Source organism: Amphiura filiformis, chromosome 1 (genome assembly GCF_039555335.1).
Source record: "Amphiura filiformis chromosome 1, Afil_fr2py, whole genome shotgun sequence".
NCBI lineage: Eukaryota > Metazoa > Echinodermata > Ophiuroidea > Amphilepidida > Amphiuridae > Amphiura > Amphiura filiformis.
Window position 1 is genome coordinate 31725565 of NC_092628.1, and position 27077 is coordinate 31752641.

Consider the following 27077-nt stretch of genomic DNA (forward strand, 5'->3'; position numbering starts at 1 on the left):
TCGCAGCTCCAAAAGACCCCATTTTACTTGTTCACAGCCCGGTTCGCAGCTCGAAAAGACCCCCTTTACCGATACGCCGTCAGCTCCCAAAGACCCACCACTCAAAATTCCGGGGGAGCATACCCACCAAAATTTTTTGATGTGCCCCCCCCGGGATAGTGACGTATGTTGATTTTTGTCATTTTTATGAAAATGACGGATGTTGATATATTACATTACCCGACGTTTTACATAGTGGCGTATCTAAATATCCGTCACTATGTAAAATGCAGTTTACTCGGAAAAACAACTAAATTGTATGGCGTATGTGTCACATCCGTCACTATGTAAAAACATTATTTTTCAATTTGAACGTACGTAATTCAATATTGTTCATTGAAACCTACATGATTTCTTGACGGATGTTGATAACTGGGTATAAACCAAAAACTTTTACGCAGAGCAGATATTCAATGGATCATTATTTTAGTAAAATATCACTTTAAATAAATTTTTGATGGTTCGAGTTGATTCGACAATTATTTAGAGACATTATTTCAAAGCTTTACAATATAAAAGGGATGATTAAGTAATAAAAAAATTAAAATATGATCCTTTTTAATGAGTAGGTTTTTGAAAGTTGATCAAAATATGTTCGAGGCGTTTAGAGGCGGCTCCAAATTTACAGATAATACAGTGTAAATTGGTAAAAACTGAATACAATTATTGGCGTTCTGTAAAAAGAAGTTACAGCTTGTGTGATTAGCTATATCATGACAGTGAGTACTAGTAAGATCAGGAGTAAATACTCAAATACAATATGCCATGTATGTCATGGGCACTCGTGATTTAATCGGTTTTATCATGAAAAAGCGTTTAATAATAAGCGTAAAGAACCGACGGATGCTTCGAAGTCCTTCCTTGATCCGATTTTTTGTGCACGACATAGTGACGGATGTGTGACGGATGTCCATAGATCAACACGATAGACCAGATTAGCGTGCGTGATATTAGCTGATATTGGCGCAAGACATAGTGACGGATGTGTGACGGATGTGTGACGGATGTTAGGGTGCAACGTTTTTACATACTGACGTATAACTTTGTAATCATTTTACTGATTTAAAAGTGAATAATTCTCCATGTGATAGATGTTTCAAGATACTTTAGATACTAGTTTTTTTAAATACAGCAACTTTTGGAGGATTTTACTTGACAGTGTTCTGCTATGGTGGACCACAAATCGGCGTACTCTTTGATCGCGTCTAACTCAAAAACTTTTTTTCTGGCGAAGTTTAACATCCGTCACTATGTAATACACCCGACGATATACCATGCTTATTCAGATCAATAGTATATAGTGCCATTAAATATCATAATGGAATGGAGTACCAGTATGTTTCAGATTGAGGCTTCAAAATATGATACAGGACCATAACGAGATAACCAACAGGTGTTAACAGCAACTATTTATCATTATAATTTAAAACTGATATATAATCTATCAAAATTATATGATTGTACCAGAGATTTGAACCAGCAATGATGGGATCATAAGATGAATACCTGCAGTCCTACACCAATACACCAAACAATCTGGGTCGACAGAAGATAGTGCTTTATTCTCAACTTCTCTTTTTGAAAATGAAAACATTTGAAATTTCATGACTAGTGAGCAATAAAAACCCATGCCTTCTGTTTCTTAATAATGTACTTCTAATTACAAAATGTGGCCTTATTAGAATCAGAAATCTATTTTGTTGCTTAGTAATTTGTTTTGAGATGAAAAAAGTGAAACATTTATCACTTTTTTAGTTTTGCCATTTTTTCCTGGCAAAAACTGTTTTCGCCAAGTGCAAAAAATGCAGTTAAAAGTAAACCATGCTTTTTTTCCCACCTGCAGCAAAATTCTGCAAACCCTGCATGTAGGTGGTGTTTTCACTATTTCTTGATAGTATCAAAAGATTTTGTAGCACAAATGGAAGTTTTTAAATGTAGAGTTGCATAATACTGGATGAGCCATTGGGCTATTCAGTTGAAATCCATACGCCCCCACGGAAAACATGCCCTTAATCTTCCACAAAGGGAGACTATGTTTGAGTCATTTTTAAGGTCACATCTTCTAAAGGGGGGTGTATGGATTTTAACTGGAATAGCCATCTCCATTTTACAATATAATTTTAATCAGCACAGATGAAACTTTTATTGAATAATATAATTCATAATTATTTTACATCAAGTACTGTTTCAATGATATAAATATACACCTCTCATGCTATATACATTACATGATGCTAATTTAAACTACAACTGACACAACTGAGTCGTCTTTTCACCAAGATGATAAATTAATATTATGGTATACCCATCAATATGCATTACCCATTGGCAGCACCAGCCCGGAAGCACCAAGATTGGGGCATTTCTCTCCAATTTTGAGATTCCTCATCCTCCCTCAAAACAAGAAATGTGGGAAACATACATGGTATATCTTGGGCAAACAATTTGTAAATTTTATGCAAATACTTTTTTTCCTTCAAATTTTGGGCAAATATTTCATCCCATGTTGCACACATTTGAACCAGTAAAGTTGTTTTTAGTAGAGGGTCAGCAAAAAAATTGGCTCAGTAGTCCCAGTATACTCCTGGGTGATGCCAGTGAATCTGGCATTCTCTTCTTTGGAAGGAAGGATGTGCAGGTACATTGTATCTCATAATAATGTGATTGCAATTATGAAATTCAAAGATATTAGAATACGAGTGTCCAGGCTCTGCCAATTTTGGGTGTTGCACATTGAGGAGAAAAATAGTGTAATTCTGGATGCCCTCAGCAAATAAAAATTTTACGTATGCACTAATGTGTTGTAAATCAAGGGCTAAACCACAGACCCTTTCTAGGGTCTAATGGCATAACACTACACAATACAAATCTTTGCGATACTCGTAATTGAATATACCATTTGGTTAAGGGCATTTTTGGCACACCATTTTGGTCCCTATGCATAGTAATCCAAAATGCTGGATTTCCCACAGCCTTACTAAGCAGTCTCACAAGATCAGACTACGAGAGTCTGGACCCTATATATAGTTAGCCTGCAAGCCCTGCATAGCATTACTTTGCAGGCTCACTATATACAAGATCAGACTAAGAGAGTCTGGACCCTGTATATAGTTAGCCTGCATAGCATTACTTTGCAGGCTCACTATATACAGGATCCAGACTCTCGTAGTCTGATCTCTTTGATCAAATTTAAACCATGTTGCAAGTACCAACATAATGGTCGGATTATGTGAATAACTACAGTAACTATATTATTATTATTGCAAAGTTTTGTCATATACTCGCTTGAAAATGCAGACACATATTTGGCTGTGAGATATGGTTTACCCACAACATACTCAAACTTTTTTGATGACCATTCATAATACACCTTTTACTTAAAACAATTTTTAAACCAGTTCAGATTACTTTATAAAAAAATAACACAAGCTATATATACCATTGATAGGTGGGATTCTTCATGTCAAGTTCCCAACAGGTTTCCCTGAAGAAAGATGAGGTTTATTCAACTTCAACAGCAAACCCATTGAAACATAGAACTTATACATGTAAATACAAATTTGTGTCATATCTACTTGCCTACCCGGCCCCCCAACTCAGCACAAAAGTTGGCAAGCATGAGAGTTACCAAATCTTTCAAAGACCCCTTTGCAATGATTTTTCATCAAATTTACCCCCCCTTTTTCATACAAAATCGAGGACAAAATTTGGCCAAAAACAACCCCTTTTTTGTGGTTTTCAATGACTAGAATTTCAAACACCCATTTTCAATGACTAGAATTTCAAACACCCATTTTCAATGACTAGAATTTCAAACACCCATTTTCAATGACTAGAATTTCAAACACCCCTTTTTCAACGACACTAAATATTGCCATAAAATTACCAGATTTTCTCAAGTACCCCTTTTATCCAAATTTTGCGGACAGTGAAAATTAAATACCCCTATTTTGCCAATTTCGCGGTCCTCCCTACTGGTAAAAAAATCACCCCTTTTCTGTGCTATTTGGTAACTCTCATGGTTGCCAATTTTGGGTTGAGTTGGGGGCCGGGCTTGCCTACAATGTATTTGTAACATAAAGAGGATGTGAAATGAAGGATATGCATCAAAGCTGTCACAGCTGTTATGACCCCATTATTTCTGGCATGAGAATACATTTCAATTAAAAAAAGGAAAAAGCAAGTAAAATCTGCCAAAAAAAAGATAGAACAGTAATTCTTTTTTAAGCAGGAAAAGTTTCATGCCTTTTATTTAAATGTCCCCTCTGCCAAGATTTTTTTCCACAAGACTATTCTAAATGTTCTTTGTTTTTGTGCTGAAATTTGCTCTCTTTGAAAAACTGCACATTTGCTATATCTAATCATGCATTCCACCAGCATCAGCTGCTAACAAATATGCATATTTTTATTTGATATTACCCGTTACATATATATGGTCGCAAAATAAACCCAAATTTTATGTTATATCCCCTATTCCCCTATAATATATATATGTATGAAAAATAATAATATATATTCATTCTGTCTTATTTTTGTTATAAATATGGTATAATAATCATATATGAACACTTCACACCATTTCTCATTATTTTTTATAAAGCTAAAAAAAAACAAGTTTGTTTCATGCAGGCTGCATGCATTTTGTTTTGGGGAGCCATTTTACCATATTTCATTCAGTTTTTATTTAAGAAATCCAGCACATTTGAAATTTTGAAGCAAAAAGTGAATGAAAATTTTCATATCTAGCTTACTCTGTACTGATTTGATAATAAATATATGTGATTTGAGGCATAATTGACCACAAATCATGACTCAAATAAATATTTAAAAAAATGCATTTTGGTTTTCAGAGCACATAGAAGACACAAACTTTATTTTTCAGCCTACGACCAAATACCATGCCCATCACCAGGAACCACTTTATATAGTCCCCTGAAAAAAAAGGACACAAAAGTATTATAATCAACATAACACTAAGAATTAGACAGGCAGTGAATGGAAGCTCTGAATAGGCTGACCCATCGCAGAATATCTGTTAATGCTTAATCAAGAGCATTACAGTTTTCAGTACTTTGATCCGCCATACTTTAAAATTCCACAGTGGATGAACAGAGATGACAGCCAATATTGTCCAGTTCCTGAAATGGCCAAAACTAAAATGTACCTTTGCCTTCACTTTTGTACCGGATCATCTGCAATCACAACATTTCTTGAAGACTGGGAGAGAAGATTTTCACAGCATCCCAAAATACACCATGTGCTACACATGCCACTTGTGCCGAATTTGATGTCTATCAGCGTAACTAAACACCCCAGGGATACAACAGTATAGGGAGAATAATAGCTGGTTCCCATTTTTCATTTCAAATTTCATAACTCAATTTTATTTTCGGGAACTCTTAATTTTTGAACACTTCTATTAAATGAGTACATGAGACACCCAGTTACTCAAAAATACCATTTAAAGAGCTCCAGTGATATTGCTACTGTAAATGCCTCCCTTGTGTTATCATGGTCAATGGGAACTTGCATGCACTAGGAACCAGTTTTAAGGTATTTTGTGAAAGAATGGTGTATTGGAGTGCTGCAGTGACAATGAGGCAAGGAGTAAAGAAATATTGTGTCCTCCTGATGGGCTTTTCAGATCCCAAGTTAAATTTAAGGAAGAGCATTCCAAAGATCTGATGATGTCTCTTGTACTTGCAGTATTGCAACAGTTAGCAACACAACAACTCCCAGACTGCTATGAAAAATCTATGAGAACTCCTTCAGCTGGCCCTGGAAAATACAAATATATAAATAAATTATTGTCTGGAATAATAAATATTGATAATACATGAACAGACTAAATTTTTTAGAAATATTACTTTAATATTACTTGCATCATCAATATATTCATCTCATTTATGTAAACATTTGTTTGTTTGTTTTTGAGTATTTGTATGTGTGTGATATGTATGAGCAGTGTCAGCCCAAAGGGGTGGGGCATGGGTAATTGACTCTCCCCCACAACCTTTTTCCACCAGTCAACTCATGCACACAATTAACAATGTTGCAAAAGGTTTTTATCAGTCTTGTTTCATACTTCATATTAGGACTTTTTCCCTGTGGTGCTCAGCTCAGAGCTTCTATAATAATTTAATCAGCTTGTAATCAGTGGGAATTGTTAGGCTTTTATCACCATGCTGAAAAGAAGAAATATGAGTGATAAAGTTGACATGTCTGGTTTATATTGTGTGTGTTAAAGAAAGCAGTGGCTTAGTGTCATAGGGGCTGGGGACAATAGGATGACTCACACGTACTATTCCACTGAAAGAAAGTAGACAATGTGACACTTCTGGCGAAATGCCATATGACAATTCTCAAAATAAAATATATTGATATTAATCCGCCATGTTAAGGCCTGCCGAATACGAGCTGATCAAACTATAGGGCTTCCCATGCCTGAATAGGTACCCAAAATCAGGATCTGGGACTGCAAGTACTTTATTCACAACTCACATCACTTTTGTACCCCAAAAAGATTTGCTACTCCCCCTCCCCACTTTAGTAATCCCGGTGCTGCCACTGCGTGTGTTTATGTGTAATTGTGTGGGGGTGTTTGTCAGTGCTGAGAAAACATAAACCACAAACACACAACAAACAGGATGTTTTTAATACCCACCTACCTCGTTAACCCCCAAATGCAATTATAGTATTTATTAAAGTGTCCATCGACCAAAATACAGGTACTAAGTCCAGGGTTGCCTGGGTGTAACCCAGAGCAATCAATCTATTACCTCATTATGTAGTTTCCTATTAGTATGTTGTTTTGAACTGTGGTTGATATATCATGTGTGTGGTTGTGGGGGTGCGTGTGGGTACTATGTGTAGCTGGCCATACCTGATGGTTCTGGGTTTGTCTGCACTGGTGGGTTAGGTTGTAAGAATTGCTGATTCTGTTGTTGCTGTGATGTTTTATGACCATCCTCTTGAAGTAGTTCACTTCGCCTTTTTAACAATGGCGACCTTCCTGCAGGACCCTGCAAAAAAAATATCAAAATTAAAAGGAAATAACTGGCTGTGACTTGTCTTCAAGCCATAGTGAAGGTGTGTAAAATCTGAACATGTTGCATTATACAGATTCCTCTCAAAAAAAAAAAAAAACGCAATGATTTATAGTGTGCTATGCACATTGATCCACAGGCTTCAGCACACTTTACAGGTTGTCACTGACCATTACGGCCCCACATCATTCCATAAACCATTTAACAACAACACAGGGACTTTGCTGCTTAGAATCGCACACCCTAGATATTCCACAAATGACTTTTGCAGCCAGGATCACCTCCCCGAGTTTTATACGGGTTACAACAAGACAATTAGCAGTAAGTTCCTGGTCCAGGGGAATATCAAGCTAACTCAAATTTTCCAAGAAAGCGTACTAAACCACCATCAAGGTTCGATCCATAACCTCTTGCACCATAGTAGAACGCCTTATCAATTGAGCTAACTTGACTGCTAAAAGCCTCATAGGCACTCTAGTAATAGAAATACATAAGCAATCTAATGATTTTTGATTTAAGCCATGAAATAGTTTTGACATTCAAAGTAAAACTGCATCAATAAAACCACTTTGTAGATCAGTATTACCCAAGTTTGTATAATAATGTTTTGTAACTTCACTGTACCTTTCTTACTCTGGCAAGTTTGGTCTGAAGTATATTGAGAGTTGTTGTCAGCCTTTCATAGCTGAGGAGAAAGAATATGAAATCCAAGCATGAATTGCCATAAATTTGATAAACATGCACAATACTTATGCAATTATAATTAATGATCTCACTGTTTATGTCTAAGCTCATGATTGCCACAAGTGAATGAAACGCTCCTCCGGATAATTCACATAACATTGATTCATTGGTGATAAGGCTGAATTGTATCCACCTTTTTCCTAATTGACCACTTTGCTGCCATTGGTGGCGTTTGGCTCTGCTAACTCCAGAGCAGAAAACTAAAAGCGAGGCCAAAGATGTAAATAGCATACTCCCAATTATGCAAAGTCAATTTGCCAAGTAACTATAAGGACTATTAAATGTAGTACAAGTAAAATAGAAGTATATTACGTTTAACATTTTGCTAATCATAATCTGCATAATTAATTAGAGACTATTATTTTATTATATGTGACCCCTTGGCACAACTGAGCCCTGAAGTCGCCAATCATCATTTTTGAGATATTCAACCAAAATATTCTCCTTGAAATTAGCTTTAAAATGATGTATATCATGTCTATAGTACTTGACATTTAAGTAGTGAAAAATCAATAAAACAGTCAATAAATCCTTTGTTTCCTACTGTTTATTGTTAAGTTCGATTGAGCATATCTCAATAGTGGCACTGGCGACATCCGGGCTCAGTTGTGCCGAGGGGTCACATATTATTTTAAAGAAATTAACCATTTTTGACACACTTTTAACCAATCAGATGACAGTAATCTATTATGAGGTATATAACAATAGCTATTTGAACTGACTAAGGGGCAGAGGTCTATGTTTTATGTAGGTTTATGTTTTCAGAATCAAATTTTGACAGGCAGTTTTGGTAACAATGATGTTCACTTGTCAAATCCTAGCTAAGACCTGTGTTTTATTATCACACATTTCATTGTTTTTTCATGTTCCTTGCTTTATTGTTCTATGGGATGTCCTTAAGACTAATTTACTATATTTGGTATATCCATCTGTTTTCTTTTGTCAACAAACAGGATGTTCTTAATACCCACCTACAGTATTTATGTACCAGTACTCATATGAATTAATTAAATTAATTGGTACTACAGGTACATTGTATAACCATGGTCAAAATTTGGTATAAAATATCAATAACCACCTCCTCTAAAATGCCTCCAAGTTCTTCAAAGTACAAAAATACATACAAATACATCTGTTTCCAACACTTATTTGTCACTTACTTTGAGCACTTCAGCATTGACATCCAGTGTTCACACTGTTGAGCTGTACTACATGCTAAGTAATGTTTTCTGTCTGTTTCACCTGGATAACCTGAAAGTAACAATATCCACAGAATATTGTAAGTACTTCATACATATCATGCACTACTCTCATCATTGAGTTACCAATCAGAATCATTAAACCAGTTCAATAAACAATCTACTGGATGCCTACTGGATGAAAACTGGATATGGGTCATAAAGGCTTTCTTTTCATTCTCATCAAACTATGTGTAAGTGTAATCGGTACCAGCAAATAATACAAATTTACAATTACTTACTGCAAATATAATTGGCACGATAAAAATAACTTTCATTGTCATTGGGAATTCTGACCATTGGCTGATTGCTCAAACACTAACTCTAATAAACTTTGTCAAATTATTCAACACAAAAGTATTTGTCGCTAAATTGTCGAGGACCATAACAAATTTGTGTTTACATAATACGCATACACACAGTAAAATGTGAAGAAACCAAGAGATACTTACATATAGAGAATACATATCCTTTGTCTGACCTTGGTTCCTGCTGAATAATGCATCTTTCTAGACAGAGTGCCCCTAATGGCTAGAGAAGAAAACACAATTTACTTGTTTATCATGATTGATTAAATCTCCAGTCGTTAGGCTAAAATCAATGATACAATACAATGTTTCAAGATACAGAAATGTTCAATTTTAATTTGTGTTACTTGAACTCAAAGTTGCCTTGTTACATTTTAGAGGTAATGAATATAATCATATGAAAGACCCATAAGTTCACACTATGCAGTACATTTTATTGCCAAATGTTAGAAGAGACCCATAATATTTTTCTGTTATTCCTATTTGAGCAATGGATGCAGTTCAATCATGCCATCTAAAGGTGTATCCTTCGTGTAAGAGAATACCAAACAAATCCAAACTCTAATCCTATCCCTAACCCTAACCCTACCCTAATCCTTACCCTAACCCTAAATCCTAACCCAAACTCTAATCCTATTAGTATTTCAAGAACTATTCAAGTTAAAGTCATAATGTACGATTTTTTTCAGAATTTACCTTTATTTTTTTCAAAACCGATTTTTTGGCATATTTGTAATACTTACACATGTTCTAACTTAAATCTATGAGCAAACTGTCAAATTCGTCCTATTTGTAGTAAAAGCGGGACGATTTTCTGTTGGTCCGACATAAAGTCATAATTTTTAAGATTATGACTTTATGTCAGCCACGATCATAAACCGTAGTCTCGTACAAAACTAGCTTGGTTACGCTCCCTCCACGTGTGGAGGGAGCGTAACCAGACTGGCCGCGCCGGAGACTAACTCTGAGGCCGCACTCGCTATCCTAATCCAAATAGTGCGAGATGTTCGAGCAGTGATAGAGGTGAAGTTTATGATGTTGTTTCTTTGCAAATTCCCAATGTTTTTCGCGTCCAAATGTATTGGGAACTTTCATAATGATTGCATATTATCATTTTAGAAGAAAAAAAGAAAAATCTAAAAATTTAAAAAGATCGTACATTAAGGCTTTAAAGTATAATAACTTTCATGCCATCTAAACATAACATAACATAACATAACATAACATAACATAACATAACATAACATAACATAACATAACAACGGTGCTTGATATAGCGCAATACCAAAAATATGAACATTGCGCTTTACAAATATACAAAAATAACAACAGCAAAATACATTAGAAAATATACGTTTTAAGACCCCTTTTAAAAGATTCAACTGTGAGAGCAGTGCGAAGTGTAGCTGGTAACTGGTTCCAGAGGGTTGGACCAGACACACTAAATGAACCATCACCAATTTTCTCTTACTCCTGGGGATGACAAAGGCGAGTAATATCAAGCTCAGAGCGAAGGCCCTTCCTAGGTGGAATGTAGGTAGCGATGTAGTCAGTGAGATATATCGGTGATAGTCCATTTAGCACTTTGAATACATGAAGAATAATTTTAAATCGAATTTGTTTATCAACCGGTAACCAGTGAAGCGAGTTTAACAAAGGAGATGTAGAATGACGGCGCGGAAATTGGTAAACTATGCGAGCCGCCCGATTTTGTAGGCGCTGTAGACGAGCAAGATCTTTTACGTTGCATCCAAACAGGAGTGCATTGCCATAGTCAAGTTTAGATAAAATAAGTGCCCGCATAGCATTTGAGGAAGCATCATGATCTATGAATCTGCGTATCTTAGCCAAGTTCCACATTTAGCATAAACTATAAAATCAATTGAATCTATTACACCAGTACTAGAATTTCATCACACAGAGTGAGAAACAGTCTTGATTCTTGCAAAGAAATTAAGAAAACATAAACAAATCTAACATTAAAAATAATTAAAGACATTTAACTTAATCACTGATACAAAATATGAAGAGTTTGAACCGCCAACCTAAAAGAATTAAAACTTGACGGTTGAAATTATGATCATCTGCTCAAGAGTCAAGATTATGTTTCATAAAAGTGTACAACCTGATGAATCTCTTGCAGTATATAGACATACATGTACAAACATGAAGAGTTTTGTTTCAAAACCCCTTACATCCACTTGCAATTTTGAGAAAACATTAAAAAATCATCAAAAAAATCACTGATAAAAGCAGTTTTGGGCGGGATGCTCAATCCTACCCAAGCATCCTGCCAAAAACTGCTTTTGTTGCAAACCCCCATACATGTATATCAGTACTTATTTTGATGATTTTTTGATGTTTTCTTAAAATCACTGAAGTGGATGGATGTAAGGGGTTTTACAACAAAGCTCTTCATTATATTTTAAGAACTTCACATTGACTTACCTCTAGGCAGTGCCCAAATTCATTTGTCCGTATGTAGAACAGAAAATTGCACTTAAGCCTCACCAACCTTTCCCTATAGCCTAAAAAAAAGAAAGAAAGATGATTCATGATATCAAAGTATATGGCGGTTGCACGGAAGGTCATTAGTTCAAATCGTCCTCCAAGAAGACATACAAATCGATGCCAGAGTACTACTATACCAATCACCTGTTAAAGTGGTACTGATTCTTTTGTACTTTATGCATGTCTTCTGAAGTTCTGGAGGATGATAACCTTTCGTGCAATCGCCTTATTGTGACATAGTATACTGTAATTCTGAGAAACAGCTTTTTTTATGGTGTTTTTTTTTTAATGTGGTCTTTTTATAATAAAGCTGTGATGACAAAATAGGTTACTATATCAAACTTCCTACTTCCTGTGCATTGATGAAACAATTATGGTTTGGTGCACTGACATTAACACAAGTGAAATCTCAACTTACAACTCTATGACTATATAATACAAACCTCTCAATTATAGTACTCTGGCTGCTCTAGCTTAAACAAACAGGGTAGGAACAAAACTTTCTTGAGTTACATTTTGACTATGCGTGACTGTGATAATTAATTACATTGCATCGAATGCATGAGAGTTGACAGTTGAGAGTAACACATGACATAACTACCGTACGCTATTTGTTTATCAACAATTCCCACGCTCTGACAGCGAGATGAACGAACAAGCTTATGACATGGGTTCAAACAGGGCTGTCAACTCTCACGCATTGGCCGTGAGTCTCACGGATTGGGTCACTTTCTCAGTCTCACGCCAAGGTAGTATAATCTCACGCCTAAAAGTAACTCTCACACAAAAAGCTGAAAATTGAGTAAAATCTCACGCATCGCCATGAATAAATTGTTGTTCCTACCCCCACCCCCACTTTTCACATTCTCGAGCGCCGTGGCTCAAATAATCATGGGTCAAAATGAACATTGAAGTCGGCAAATCCAGGTACGCCTCTGTCTCACGCCAAGCAATTCCAAAAAGTTGACAGCCCTGGTTCAAATTAGCTACGCATACAATTTTATGCGACCCTTCAAACCATGAGATGCTACTCTACTGAAAGAGAACATTGATTATGAAATTTCTGACCTATTGGAACTATTTAGAGTGAGCAACAAGGATCGGGCAGGATGGGGTTTCAAACCATGGACCTCTCGATCAACTCTCCCTAATGGTCCAGTGCCTTAGACCACTAGGCCACCTTGCCCTCATGACAAAACAAGTTTTATAGTGAAATAATCAAAATTGAAACTCCCAAAATGTCTGACATCCCCTGCTGATCATAATCAGCAGTTTTTCTTAGGTAGGAGTATAGGATGTGGTAAATAATGGAAATTTAAGGATTACCTCATCATGTTTCTGGTGATTACAAAAATTGCAAATTTCTTTCCATTTTAATTAAAAAAATTCAAATCTTTTCTCAATCTGTTGCAAAATGTCTGTCTTGGATGAGATAACCTCCTAAATACTCCTGCAGAGTTTAAACAGGTGTGATCATCTGTAATGATGATCTAAGCATTAATACCTGTTTTGAGATGGTCTTCCATCAACAATATAGCTAGTAAATAGCCATATATTAAAATGAAAGTTTTGACAATAATGAAATTTTCCAAAATTAATGAATAATGAAATCATGACCCCATATTTCACTGAAAAAAATGTGACGGGAAACTAAACATTTCATTCATTACGGAAGCCTAACTTTCACCAGAGACGTAACTATTTTATGAAAAGAGATAGGCCCTATATGCAAGAAATTTGGATCACGAAATCATGCCCTTTTAATTTGAAACATTCACGCTGTAAAAACAATGGAAAATAGCCCACATGGGTGGTTTATACCGGATGTAGCGGACACATGCACATGGCAAAATGGCAAACTCTGACTGTGTTCATTCATACGTAGACAGTATAACTGTAAGCTTACCTTCTTGTCGAATCATTCCCTGCGGTGGTCTATGCCAAAACTTGGCCTCCAGATCAGGCTTGCATTTTATAGCTAAAAAGTACAGTTCGTGCTCATTGAAACGCATGTTTGACTTATTTCTTTTGTAGCCTGACTACTTCTGTACTCTATCACCGAGCTTATCAAATTACCAGGTTTTCCGTTGTTGTTTTGTTACGGTAATCATTTTCTTCCTGGAGAATCACACAGCACTGGCAAAAATGAATGATTATTCATTTACCGCTCGGTATAAAGTGTAAGCTCAAAGCGCTCATTTTAATGCATACAATATTTATGTTCAAAACAATTACTGTGTGCAATATATTTTACAATAACATATTTAAGTAAAAATAATTTATATTTATAATGTTAATAGTATAAAATTAGTTTGATAGTTGATCCACTAAAAAGAAATAAAACAATCGTTTGCTTGGCTAAGTATAATTTCATGATGTAGATGTACAACATGTATACGGTATTTTTTTGATTAAATTTATCCACAAAATACGTAACAATACCATTTCAATTACCTATCAAAGTAGGGTAGAGTAGAACGACGTATTTAGTGGATGATTAAAAAAATGTTGAGCTTTTGCTGAGGGGATGGTGCAGACCCTGGTGCAGTGGGAGTGACAACCTGCAAACTGAATAAACAAATAATTTAATATTAACTGTATCACTGAGCTGAATCAAGACGGAAGTTGAAAGAAAAAAATAGAAAGTTTGCAAAACTAAATCAAAAATCCCCTTGCTGTTGAAGGTAGGTTGATTTCTGTTGAACCAATTGACTCCCGGGAATTGACTATGCAGTCTATGGCATGCCATGATTGAACCAAATTAATGCACTTGGCTTACTTTTATGTTTTACAATAGATTCATTTGGCCAATGGAACTCGATTATTAGTTTCCGATTGGATGTTTGAAAGAAAGGACGAGGTCACTATTTCATTATTCATTATTTGGTCTCTTTTCATTATCCATTATGTCAACAAAATCAATGATTTTATGAACAGCTTTCTCCAAATTTAGGTACCCCACCAGTACCAAAGTATATTATTGATGAAAGACCATCTCAAAACAGGTATTAATGCTTAGATCATCTTTACAGACATTTGGCAACGGATTGAGAAAAGAAAAGATTTGAATTTGTTAAAATTATTAAAATGAAAAGAAATTGGCAATTTTGTAATCACTAGAAATTGCGTGAGCTACATGACTGAACCTCAAACTTGCTTAGATAGCTACCACCCAGCCGCATTCAAAGACTGCAGTGCAGTGATTCGAGCACTCAAGTTTCACAGTGTATATACACATCTGAGACAAATATTGGTATATTCGTCTCAGGTACACATAGCAGGATTTTAATTTTTATCGGAAAGGTCACCCTTACAGGTTTTTGATAAAAGAAACCCTTTAATACCGGTATAGTATATATTTTTGTTTATAATTTTCTAATATTTATGTTTGGGTGATGTTCTTGATGCAAAACATGCCAGGGAAACATGCTTTGTGGAATAGTGGGATCATTCAAATGACCCCTAAACCCCGGCCCTAAATGCACCAACTAGAAGTTAAAAAATAACAGGCATTTTTCCCCCTAAACATATGATTCGTGTGATTCACATTTATTCTCTGAAGGACCCATAATTTGTGTTTTTCTGGTCATGCATATGTACACTGTGAAACTTGAGTGGCCCTCCCCCGGGCATACACTATATAGGGAAAACCCTTTCTTTTTTTGTGTGTGTGTTACTTTGTTTATTTATGTAGCATTGTGGTCTTCTTCACTCTTGCAGATGGCAGCAACCGATGCAGACATCGTTCCAGAAGACCTGTTCGTTGGTGTTGATGTTGGTACAGGAAGTGTCCGTGCTGCCTTGGTAGATGCTAAGCGGTACTATACTCAAAACTTGTCAACATGTCATTAAAATCTTTGAGCCTCAGCCTGGTTACTATGAGCAATCATCAGACAATATATGGGAGGCATGCAGGACAGCTGTTAAGGTTGGTTTCTTTGTTTGCTTGCTTGTTTGTATGACTGGAAAAAGTCTTGGGAATCAAGTTCCAGGGAAATTTGCCACCTGTTCCAAATTTCCATTGCCTCTGCAAGAAAGGACTGCTCCATGATGTCACTCAGTATAAGGAGTCTCATGTTTGGTTTTGGCTTGAGGTATTGAACACCTGATGATCTGTATACAGACTATACACATACGCTTGTTAGCTTTTGTTTATTATAGCTCCACATTTTATCCAATGGGGGTACCTCTTGTACACTCAACCCTGCATTCATCAACTGTACTGATACTAGACTAAATTATATGTATTTGTACAACTCTCTTACCTACTGTGTGCTTTATAGGGTGCTGTTGGTGACATCAATCCAGAGAAGGTGAAAGGGGTTGGTTTTGATGCTACATGTTCCTTGGTAGTGCTAGATGATAAGTTTCAGTCAATTACAGTAAGCCCAACAGGTAAGTTTTGAGGATGGTGGGGGGGTAAAGGAAGAATGAGAGGAGAATGGGAAGGGAGCAAATGGAGCAGGTTAAGAATGTAATGTGTGCTAAGAAGAGGCGTACATAATATAATAGACCTTTGACCTGTACATTGTCCTGTCAGATACCTGCACATGAACAGAGCCGGGGGGGCACTTCCATGACAGATATGCATCATGTGCCTCGGGATAGACCCCCTTTTTCAAACCGGCTAGTACCCAATGACTCCCTTTTTGTGTTATGGTCCTACCTATTACCCAATGACCCCTTTAAAAAAAAATCATGTACTCAATGACCCCCTTTTTCTATTTCCTGCTATACCCAATGACCCCCCTTTTAATTCCCAAAATTAAGGTGGTATTTGTGTTCTCCTCCAGAAATAATGAGATTTTTCACATTTCCAAGGTGGCCAAGTTGTTTTTACGCATTTTGGCACTTATTTATGCGTACTTAATGATACTCTTTTGGCAATCCTGTACTCAATGACTCCCATTTTACTTTTTGTTACCCCAATGACCATCCTTTTTTCAAAGTTTCAACCGAATGACCCCATTTTTATTCAGGTTGTGTACTGAATGACCCCATATTTTTGTAATTGTACATTTGACCTGAATGCCCCCTACTTTTAACATGGGCGAGGCACATCCCTGCCATTTCAGATAGGGAGTGCCTCCCCCGGGGAACAGAGCATAGATCTCAGCCTTACAGGTTTTAAACTTTCATTAATGTAGCTGCCCTACAGTTTCTATAATGTGGAAGAGTTGGAAGACCTGGGTATTAGTGGGTAAATATCAGATGTCTTGCAACTTTTGACCTCTGAGCTCATAAACATATCACAGAGTTAAGACTTTGAACCAATTCTGTTGACAGAATATTAAATTTTAGAATGTCTCCCGGTATATTTTATTTGACATTTGACTAAGTTATTGTCTAATTTGTAATCATGTATCTTTGACATTTGACCTTAAGGTTGTCCTACCAGAAACATTATCATGTGGGTGGACCACAGACCAGAGACTCAAACCAATAGCATTAATGCAACTAAACACAAAGTATTGAAGTTTGTTGGAGGTCAAATGTCAGTGGAAATGCAACCACCAAAACTGCTCTGGTTGAAGCAGGTAGGAACTACAATTGATGCTAGACAAAAGTTGTTTGGATAATTTTGCACTGTGTTATATGGTCATATATCCATTATTTTTTAATGTTTTATAATGTTATGATTTTTTATATTGTCATATTTTGGATAAATGTGATAGATACTTTCAAATGAGGACAAACAATGTTTGTCAAACATGCGCCTGCTATCAAGGTGTTATATATTTCTTTATTTCAGAATATGCCCAACACATGGAGTAAAGCAGGACACTTTTTTGATCTAGCAGATTTTATGACATGGAAAGCAACAGGTGCAACCTCAAGGTAATGATGTCATCAAATACTTCTTGCAAACAACATTTTAATTTTACGCTACTAATTTCAAGTTTTCCCTAGGTCAAATTATAGGCTGTGCATAGAGCTAAAAATTCAAAATGTGTCTAAATTTCAGCTTAGAGCTACATTTTATCAGAGTTTGGGTTATCAGACCCAAATGGTGGGTCTTTAGGAACTGTCAAAAAGCCTGAAAAATGGACCCTTGATCACCACACATACCCGTACCCCATACATGCGAGTTCCCCCTCCGGGAACCAACAGTATAAAGAGTTTTTTAATTTGGTGCAAGTATAGATCACATAAAGGTTGAAAATGAATAAATGTAACATGAAAATTTCTATTATTAAAGCCACTGCCTAGTGCCTAGCCAAAAAAAGGTGAAAAAAGAAATAGTATAGGCCTAGCGGAATTTTTTGTTTCACTGGTAAAGTATAAAGCTGAATGTGTATTGTATGGTGATCATATTTCACATGCAAGAGTCACATTGGTTTGTGGGATAGCAATACTTTTTCCAAATTGACATTGGACATCAAAAGAGTGTCAAACCATCTACATATTTTACAGTTACTGTAAATAGAGGTTTGCTTCAATTGCAGATCACTAAACACTCTGGTTTGCAAGTGGGCCTATCAGCCTAATTCAGAGGGTGCCAGACACTGGGATGATTCATTCTGGCAACAGATTGGTTTAGGGGATCTCATTGAAAACAACTATGCCAAAATCGGTAGGTATCTGGAAGGTTGCTTGGTTGAAATGAGTGGACATACTCGTCAGAAAAAAAAATTAAATGTTATTATGGTTCATTAATGTGTGACACAGATATATACCAAGTCGTTTACATGTATCATCTGTATATATTTTGCATGTTTTTGCATCTAAAGGAGTTCATGAAGGTTGCTTGGTCGAAATGAGTGGACATACTCGTTGGAAAAAAATTAAATGTTATTATGGTTCATTAATATTTGAGCAAATAAAGAAAATTGAGTCTGTTCAGAGGAGAGCAGCGCGGTTTGTGAAAAATGATTACAGCAGAGAGAGTAGTCCAAGTAGCATGATCTCAACATTGGGTTGGGACTCTCTCGAACAGAGGAGGAAGGTAGCAAGGGTAACCATGATGCATAAGATCGCCAATGGACAGGCTGCCATCCCTGAAAGAACGTTTCTGCAGCCGGTTAACCGCCGTACCAAACATCATCACAGCAAGGCTTATCAACGACCAACTGGAACCAAAGACTGCTGGGTACATTCCTACTTTCCAAAAACAATAAAGGACTGGAATCAACTCCCCAACGAAATCATAACCATCGAGTCAACTAAGCAATTCAAGAAAGAAGTCACAAATCACTACAATACTCCATACTCAACATAGCATTGTCATCGCTTCCCAGCAAACACAAAACGCTTTTGACATCATTCGCAAAAGGTTATAAAAGGTTGTCAGAAAACGTTTAAATGTCGGGTTATATAAAGGGTATATTAAGAGTATATAACGTTTTCATAACCTTAAAAAACATTTTTTGATCATCTACTGCTCAGCAAACAAAAATGTTTTACAGAAAACGTTTAAATGTCGGGTTATATAAAGGGTATAAAACGTTTTAATAACATTCCAAAAACATTCTTGAAAACTTGATACAAAACATTCTAAACAGAATGTTATTTTGGGGTTGAAAAAATATTTTGCGAAAAACGTTTGCCCAAAATATTTTCAATAACGTTTTAAAAACGTTTTCATGACCTTTATATAACCCGATATTGAAATATTATTAAAAGGTTTTGAAAAAAACATTTAAAGAACATTTCTGTGTTTGCTGGGTTCAAACATTTTAACATAATGTTATTTAAGTATTGACACACTATTTGGCAAAAATGTTTGTAAAAATAGTTTAAAATAACATTTTTTGAAAACATATAAAAATATTGTTGTAGTGTGTTTTCATACAAACGCGTTTTAAAACGTTATCATGACCTTTATATAACCCGACATTTTAATGTTATTAAAACGTTTTTACCTAAACCAAAAGCCAAAATATAACTTATTTAAAACGTTTTTAAAATGTTTTTGTGTTTGCTGGGTTCACGCAGCGCACACCATTTTTCCTTCTCGCTTGGCCCTAATAAGGCGTTGAGAAGTATACTACTTGAACTTGAACTTAATATGTGACACAAATATATACCGAGCAAGGAGTTCATGAAGGTTGCTTGGTCGAAATGAGTGGACATACTCGCCAGAAAAAAATTAAATGTTATTATGGTTCATTAATATGTGACACAAATATATACCAAGTCATTTACATGCATCATCTGTATATATTTTGCATGTTTTTGCATCTAAAGGAGTTCATGATCAGATGGAGAAAGTAGAACATTGCACAGGCTATAATCAATTCTGTCCTGTAACAAGTTGGCTTAGAAATAACTGACATACAACAATCATGAATCATTGGTGAGAAAAGATATTTAGTTTAATTTGTTCAAACTTGGTTTTCTCAAAGAGTGTTCCTTTAACTTTGCCTAATTTTCTACTACTAGGATCTGAAGTTTTAAAACCAGGAACCCCTGTTGGTAGTGGATTAACTGCAGAGGCAGCCAAAGAGTTTGGTTTATGTGAGGGGACTGCTGTTGGTACTGGTATTATTGATTGCCATGCTGGAGGTGTAGGTGAGTACAGGGCCCTTACGAACTGGCGGGCAGGTGGGATAGATAAACATTCATGTTAGACATAGTTTGTGACATTGTTTTTGTAGGAAATGCACATGTGAGTTGCATGGCTTACCTTGACCTATGCCGTTCACTCCAACTTGGGTTGAGTGGTGGCATCCGCATCAAAATGTTCCACCAAACTGTTCTGTCTTCCGCTGTATGGCTGGCATTTACTATGGAGTTTAGGTTGGTTCTTTTGCAGTCAGCTAGTGGGTAGTCTCTCCATCCCTTTGGTGGTCGTCCTCTAGGTCTGACTCCCTGGAGGTGGCATTTGAAGGCCATCTTTGGAAGGCGTGAGGGAGGCATTCTCTGGATGTGGCCAAAATATTGCAGTCTCTTCTGTGTTGTTCTGTCCAAGATGGAAAACTCAACAGCCAGGGTTTTACGGATGATGGTATTTCGGATCCTGTCTCTCTGTGTTACCCCCATTATCTTTCTGAGGCACATCATCTTGAAAGTGAGCAGTCGGTTTTCATCCTATCTTTTCAATATCCAGGTTTCTGCTCCGTAGAGTAATATTGGTGTTGGTTTGGATTTTTGATTTGATTTGATTTGATTTGTTCGGGTTTTGACAACCCTGGATAACCCAAGAAAGCCTCTATTGCAGCTTATTTCCATTGGGTTCCATTTGAACACCGGGACGGATTGGGAACAGTCAGGGGTTAACACCCTAATCTTTTCGAAACTGGATGCGAGATACATGTACAGGTATGGCTCTCTGCACACAGGACCGACAGCTTTACGTCCCCTCCGAAGGACGGAGTACTTTCATGATTCATTTCCCCAATTCTAGATGAACCATGGTGACAGCTGAAGTCTGAATTTAATCTACAGATGTTGCCAATTAATTTCAGACTTTTTTTTTTCCAAGTCAATACCCCAGCAAATCACCACCGCCAGGAATCGAACCCGGGACCTCATGCACTAAAGGCAAGTACCCTAACCATTGCGCCATGCTCTCCCGGATGTCCTTAGTACTCCAGATACTCTGTAGCGTCTGCACAGCTCCTAAGGCTTTGTCTATTCGAAGTACAAGATCCTTTGGGTGGTCTTTCCTCCCAGGTATGTAAACTCCTCCACCTGCAGAAGCTTGGTGTGGTCTATTGTGATGTTCAGATGGGTGTCCTCTTTGCTTAGTTGCATGACAAAGATATTTTACACCAGAATAGTCTTTCACAGGATAGTTTGTTTTATAAGGATTTATGTTAGGTCCTGTGTGCTCTTGAGGTTTGGGGAAAATTCCACAATTTCTTCTTGGTCACATGAACCACCTTTATAATCAACAAACAAGATCTATTAACAATGTTTATAACAAAGGTTGTGATGCAAAACAGTGTTGTAAGATAATATCTAATTTATAACTTGATTAACGATACAAATATGTATACAATGTATATTTGACAGGTATGCTGGCATGCAATGTTGAAGGGTTTAACCTTCCCTGCCAAGACAAGCCAATCACATCTCGTCTTGCCCTTATCTGTGGAACATCATCCGCTCATATTGCGGTAAGATGTGTGTTTATCATACTATCAAGTAGTTTCTTGTGTTTTCATTGGATAAGCGCCCCAATTTACCTGCTGAGCGCGTCACATGCGTGTATCGACGCACCATATCATGTTAGTAAGGACATACGCATGCGCGGCAATAATTGATTCATAACAATCATGGTGCTTCAATAATAGGCTACAAAGCTGGTGTGTCCATATTGAAACACAGATTTCACTGAGATTTTCCACTCTAAATAATACAGAGAGCTTTTCTGAATGAAATTTGCAGTGAAAACGGGTTTCAGTGGTCTCAGCCGAGTTGATTTGGCGTGGAAGATGACTGTGCTGGTTAAGCACTCAAACTTTTATCAGGATTATCGTGTAAACGGGTTTGACTAAAATTGTTCCAGCCAAGAATTACGCACATGAATATTTTTTTGTTATATGAGATTATTTGTACGGTATGATAAAATCATTATTAGGTTCGGTTTAGGGGTGATATGGATTACATCTAATCTCAGAGTCTGTATCACCCCCAAACCTCACCTGAACTAATAGTATCGGGAGGGGTGTAGGGGTGGGGTGTGCATACTTTTGTAAACACTTGCAAGCAAGGAGACACACACCAGATATTGTGGATGCATAGACATCCGCAGTTCTGGAAGAATGCATTAAAGGTTGTTGTCCACAGTTACTGGTATAGGGTCAGGTCAGTACTAGCATTGTAAAAAGTAAATTAATGGACCATGGTAAGGCAGATACAACTCTTAGCATGTGTGTCCACGGTTGACTCAATATGCATTTTATCTTATCGTGTTATCCAAGCACACATTAGCTATCAATTATTTTCTGCCACTGAGAGACTTCAATGTCAGCTTTTGTTCAAAAAAGGATTGTGATAATAGATGATCTGTTAAAACACTTCAAGTTGTTGAAGATCATAGTGGCCCAAGATGTTCCTTATGTAATTCAACAACAAATATAGATTTTCAGGTAAGGAGCAGATACCCTAAACATTCTGCCATTAACTATCACAGCCAGGATAAGCTTTATCCAGGTATATTCATGTACAGTGGCACAGCCAGTGGTAGCGGATTGGGGGGATGGGGATGTCAAAGAGAAAAGTGCCATTAAAATGACTAAAATTGGGACAAAAAAATTTAAATATGGGGATGCATATTTTGCTTTGCCCTTCCACACTAAAAGGCTGGCTACACCACTGTCCGGGTAACAGCAAGACAATCAATCCAGTCCTTGTCTAGAAGAAATTCAAGGCAATTTTTATGAGAATGAATTGCCCAATAGCTCAATTTTATGAGAATAAATTGCCTTGGCAGCAGGAACTTACATTTGGATTGTTACAGACCAGAGTACAATACCTCATTGATCATAAAAACTTGTCGGTTAAACAAATACATTGCTTTTTATTTCTTCTCCCATTCTTTACATCTGTAGGTCAACCAAGATCCTTTAGGCCAAGTAAAAAATAAAACATGTTTCACGTCCGGTTTTCAAAAAAAGGAGGAGGAGGGGGGCTTTTTATTTTCTATTTTTTATCGCAAAATTGGTGTAAATACCCATACTTAGAGCTGTTTTAGCGTATACAATAATGCCTGGAAAAAGAAGGAGGCCCTTTTTTATTTGTTGTTCAGAGAGTTACACCCCCTCCAATGATCACAAAACCTTCCTAAAATGTTTCTTGTATCTTAACAAGGCTATAGAAAGGATTTCAACTTCCTAGACATATTTTTTGAAAAGTTATAACTGTATTTCAAAAAATAAAAATATATTTGAGGAAACCTCAAAAAAGGAAGCGGGAGGGGACGTGAAACATGTTTATTTTTTTATTTTGCCTTATTTGTACCAGGTGTGTGGGGTCCTTTCTACAGTGTAATGCACCCTGAGCTTTGGACACATGAGGGTGGACAGAGTATCGGTGGCAAATTGATTGACCATGTGATACACACACATCCAGCCTTCAAGGAGCTTGAGGAAAGAGCTTCAAAAAGGTAGGTCCTATTTATTATTAATAGTATGCAAGAGGTGTAATGTAGTCTAAAACTGTAAAATACGAGTGATGACAGAATATCACAGCTCAACTTCAAGATCATGTGCCACATGCCATGATATTGAGGAAAGAACCTCACAAATGTGCATGATTGTAGTTAAATGAATAGCAGGTCAACAATCAGTTGGGTAGAAGTAAAATAGCTATACTTTGGTTCACATCAAGTTCGGTAGTGAAGTCAGCGTTTTTTTGCAGTTGTGCCACAACATGCCAACAAAAAACTGCTCTTTTATGTGTTTGTGTACACTCACTGAAATTAACTATACATGCACGATTTGATACTGTGACCACCTCCATCACTACCGAGCGCTCAAGCTTAAGGTGAACCCACAGTGTATATGTGGGCAGTATTAGTTGTTACAACTTAGCACAAGGCAAAGTCGAACTATTGGGCTATTCCAGTTGAAATCCATACACCCCAAGGAAAGACATAACCTTAATCTTCCACACATGGTATGTAGATTTCAAATGGAGTCGCACATTCAGGTAACCCCATTTGAAATTCTCACTCCCTGTGTGGGAGATTAAGGTCATGTCTTCCATAGGGGGAATATGGAGGTGAACATCTACTACTCCAACACTTTTCCTGATAATATTTAATAAAAGTAAGCTTAAAAGAATTGCCATGATGATAACCTAAAAATTTAGTATGAAATTCTGTTCCTTTTAAATATTTTTATATAGTGGTGAAAGTGTTTATGAGACCTTAAACAACATGCTACCATCTATAGCTGCATTGAGAAGGTCTAGCTCACCAGCAACACTTACTAAGGACTTACACATGTGGCCTGATTATCATGGAAACAGATCACCACTAGCTGATCCTACACTTAAAGGAATGGTAAGACTGATAAAGAGGAATATACAGGAGCATTAGTTTGAATGTCTTGCTTTCCTTTTATTTCTGTTGGATAAACTCTGTAAAACCTCAACAAGAAATTAAATGTGATCAGAAGTTAAAAGCAGTGTACTCATTTCTCTTTATATTCAACTATAGTAGCTTGGATATAGCAGACATCAAAATCATTTTTGCATATTTTTTAACAGATAGTGTTGATTGATTGGAAAGTTGTCAAACAGAGAGAAAAAATATTTATTTCTTGACAATTTCCATATTAGGAAAAACTATTTGACATGTTTGTTTCATCTCTGGTCATACCTGAATTCTAGTCATAATATTCTATAATTTCCCCTTTCAGATAAGTGGTCTGACTTTATCAACATCAATTGAAGACTTGGCAATAAAGTATCTTGCAACTGTACAAGCTCTTGCTGTAAGTATGTTTACTGATTTTATATAACATCCGTCACATGTGTCTGGGAATTACATATAGGAAATATAGTCAAGTGTGACACTAGTCTTTTGCTAGTTGGAATTTTCCCTTTGGCCTTACCATGAAGGCAGAGGAGGCTTAAAGGCATTCCTACAATGCACTATGATTGGGAAATTTGATCAATATAACCTAATTTTAAAGGCAAAGTCCCCATTGCCACACACACACAAAATGGTCATTTAAAACTGCAGCCAACGAGCTAATAGTTGAGACTTAGGACTGATATTTGATTTTCTTACAGGAAACATTCATATTGTCTCACTGCATTAATTTTATTCCTAAGTCTCGATGTTTTGAATGTTAAATAATAGGATGAAAACACCAGATATTTGCACACAATCCCATGCAAGGCATGATCAACTGTACAACATGTGTACAAAAGTCAGACATACAAGGTCAGAAACCCCATTGGGTTGTGGGAATGTCTTTAAACATCCTCTGCCATGAAGGTAACATCAAAATCGAGCATATAGGATTGTCTGTTTTGTTTTCAGCATGGGACCAAACATGTAAATGATGCAATGGAATCATCAGGTCACAAGTTTGCTACCTTGTTTGCCTGTGGTGGTCTCAGCAAGAATTCACTGTTCCTGCAAGTTCATGCTGATATAACAGGTACTGACTGCGCTTTATTGTATTAGGCCGGTGTGATCAAAAGTATGTCTATGTGAATACTAGTAGTCAAATTGTAATTAACATGAAGGCACATTAGTATTAGTAGGGCAAAAGTTCTTCAGCTAAATTTATTCCTCTGAATTCAACAAACATTTTGCTGCATAACCAGATGGCAGTAATGCCATCATAGTATGACAACATTGAAATAGGAAATGCTCAGAACAGTTGGCATTGACTTGTTAATGCAGTCAAATTGGAAGGTGTTGGAGTTGGGATTAGGGGTTTGAAATTTGGGTGCTTCAGATGTTATACCATAAACGTTTGCCTAATGCCGCACCTGGGCTCCTTTGCCTTGGGGTGCATTTCATGTACAAATAGATGGCTCCCTCATCTAAAAATCCCAACAAGAATTAAGGGTATGCGCCCTTATTTGCTGGTGGGATCTTTATGGGAGGGCACTTTTAGTTTGTGTCTAAAATTCCAGTTATGTCAAGGGAGCCCATAGCACCATTAGGTGAAAGTCATGTTCAGTAAAAAGATAGGGTAGAATTTATCTTTTTTTACAAAGTTGTCTTTTTTTAAAGAAAAGTCATATCCAGTAATGACTCAGTAGACTAATGACTAATTGCTTACGTAATTAATTACGTACAGTGGCATAGCGTGGATCATCATATTGGGGGGGGGGCACCGACCATGATTGGGGGGCACCGGGGCTGATTTGGGGGCACAAGCCGTTTTTGGCCATTTTCCTATGGGATTTTTATAAATTTCAGATCGATTGGGGACGTGCCCCCAGTGCCCCTATGACACTACGCCACTGCTTACGTATGAACATTGTGTATTTCAGGTTTACCCATAGTGCTTCCTAAGGAGACTGAGTGTGTTCTTGTAGGGTCAGCCATATTAGGTGCTGCAGCTGCTGGACATTATACCAATGTACAGGTCATGCTAATATCCAGTAATGATGCAGTGTACTAATGACTAATTGCTTATGTATGTACATTGTGTATTTCAGGTTTACCCATTGTGCTTCCTAAGGAGACTGAGTGTGTTCTTGTAGGGTCAGCCATATTAGGTGCTGCAGCTGCTGGACATTATACCAATGTACAGGTCATGCTAATATCCAGTAAT

General features: G+C 36.8%; 2 protein-coding genes across 3 annotated transcripts; one reads left to right on the forward strand and one right to left on the reverse strand.

Moving 5' to 3' along the window:
* Window positions 1–2130: 2130 nt before the first annotated feature.
* Window positions 2131–14043, reverse strand: LOC140143756 (pleckstrin homology domain-containing family J member 1-like). 2 transcript variants are annotated; one of them, XR_011857804.1, is made up of 8 exons: window positions 13793–14043; window positions 11824–11903; window positions 9520–9598; window positions 8990–9080; window positions 7710–7770; window positions 6923–7061; window positions 4098–5817; window positions 2131–3618 (listed from the first exon to the last, which is right to left on the reverse strand). XR_011857804.1 is itself a non-coding variant. In XM_072165605.1 (7 exons), the coding sequence occupies exons 1-7, from the start codon at window positions 13896–13898 to the stop codon at window positions 5783–5785; spliced, it is 591 nt and encodes a 196-aa protein (XP_072021706.1). In that variant the 5' UTR covers window positions 13899–14043; the 3' UTR covers window positions 2131–5782. The 2 variants fall into 2 exon arrangements, 1 of the variants encoding a protein (XP_072021706.1); XM_072165605.1 differs by having other exon boundaries at window positions 2131–5817.
* A 592-nt stretch (window positions 14044–14635) lies between these two features.
* LOC140144078 (FGGY carbohydrate kinase domain-containing protein-like) lies at window positions 14636–26951 on the forward strand. The gene is given in 15 exon segments (XM_072165944.1): window positions 14636–14891; window positions 15607–15702; window positions 15704–15814; window positions 16170–16281; window positions 17272–17423; window positions 17639–17724; window positions 18333–18460; window positions 20269–20397; window positions 21844–21947; window positions 23385–23399; window positions 23784–23938; window positions 24682–24838; window positions 25197–25271; window positions 25826–25946; window positions 26794–26951. Coding segments are annotated over 14 exon segments (1572 nt in total). The 5' UTR covers window positions 14636–14891; the 3' UTR covers window positions 26925–26951.
* The last annotated feature ends 126 nt before the right edge of the window (window positions 26952–27077 follow it).

Excerpts from the sequence above, each read along its gene's own strand:
- LOC140143756 (XM_072165605.1), bottom strand. The coding sequence starts at position 13,898 with ATGCGTTTCAATGAGCACGAACTGTACTTTTTAGCTATAAAATGCAAG. Across the intron at positions 11,904-13,792 it reads GGGAATGATTCGACAAGAAG|GCTATAGGGAAAGGTTGGTG; the intron begins GTAAGCTTACAG and ends TCTTTTTTTTAG. Across the intron at positions 5,818-6,922 it reads GACAAACCCAGAACCATCAG|GGCCAGCTGAAGGAGTTCTC; the intron begins GTATGGCCAGCT and ends TGTATTTTCCAG.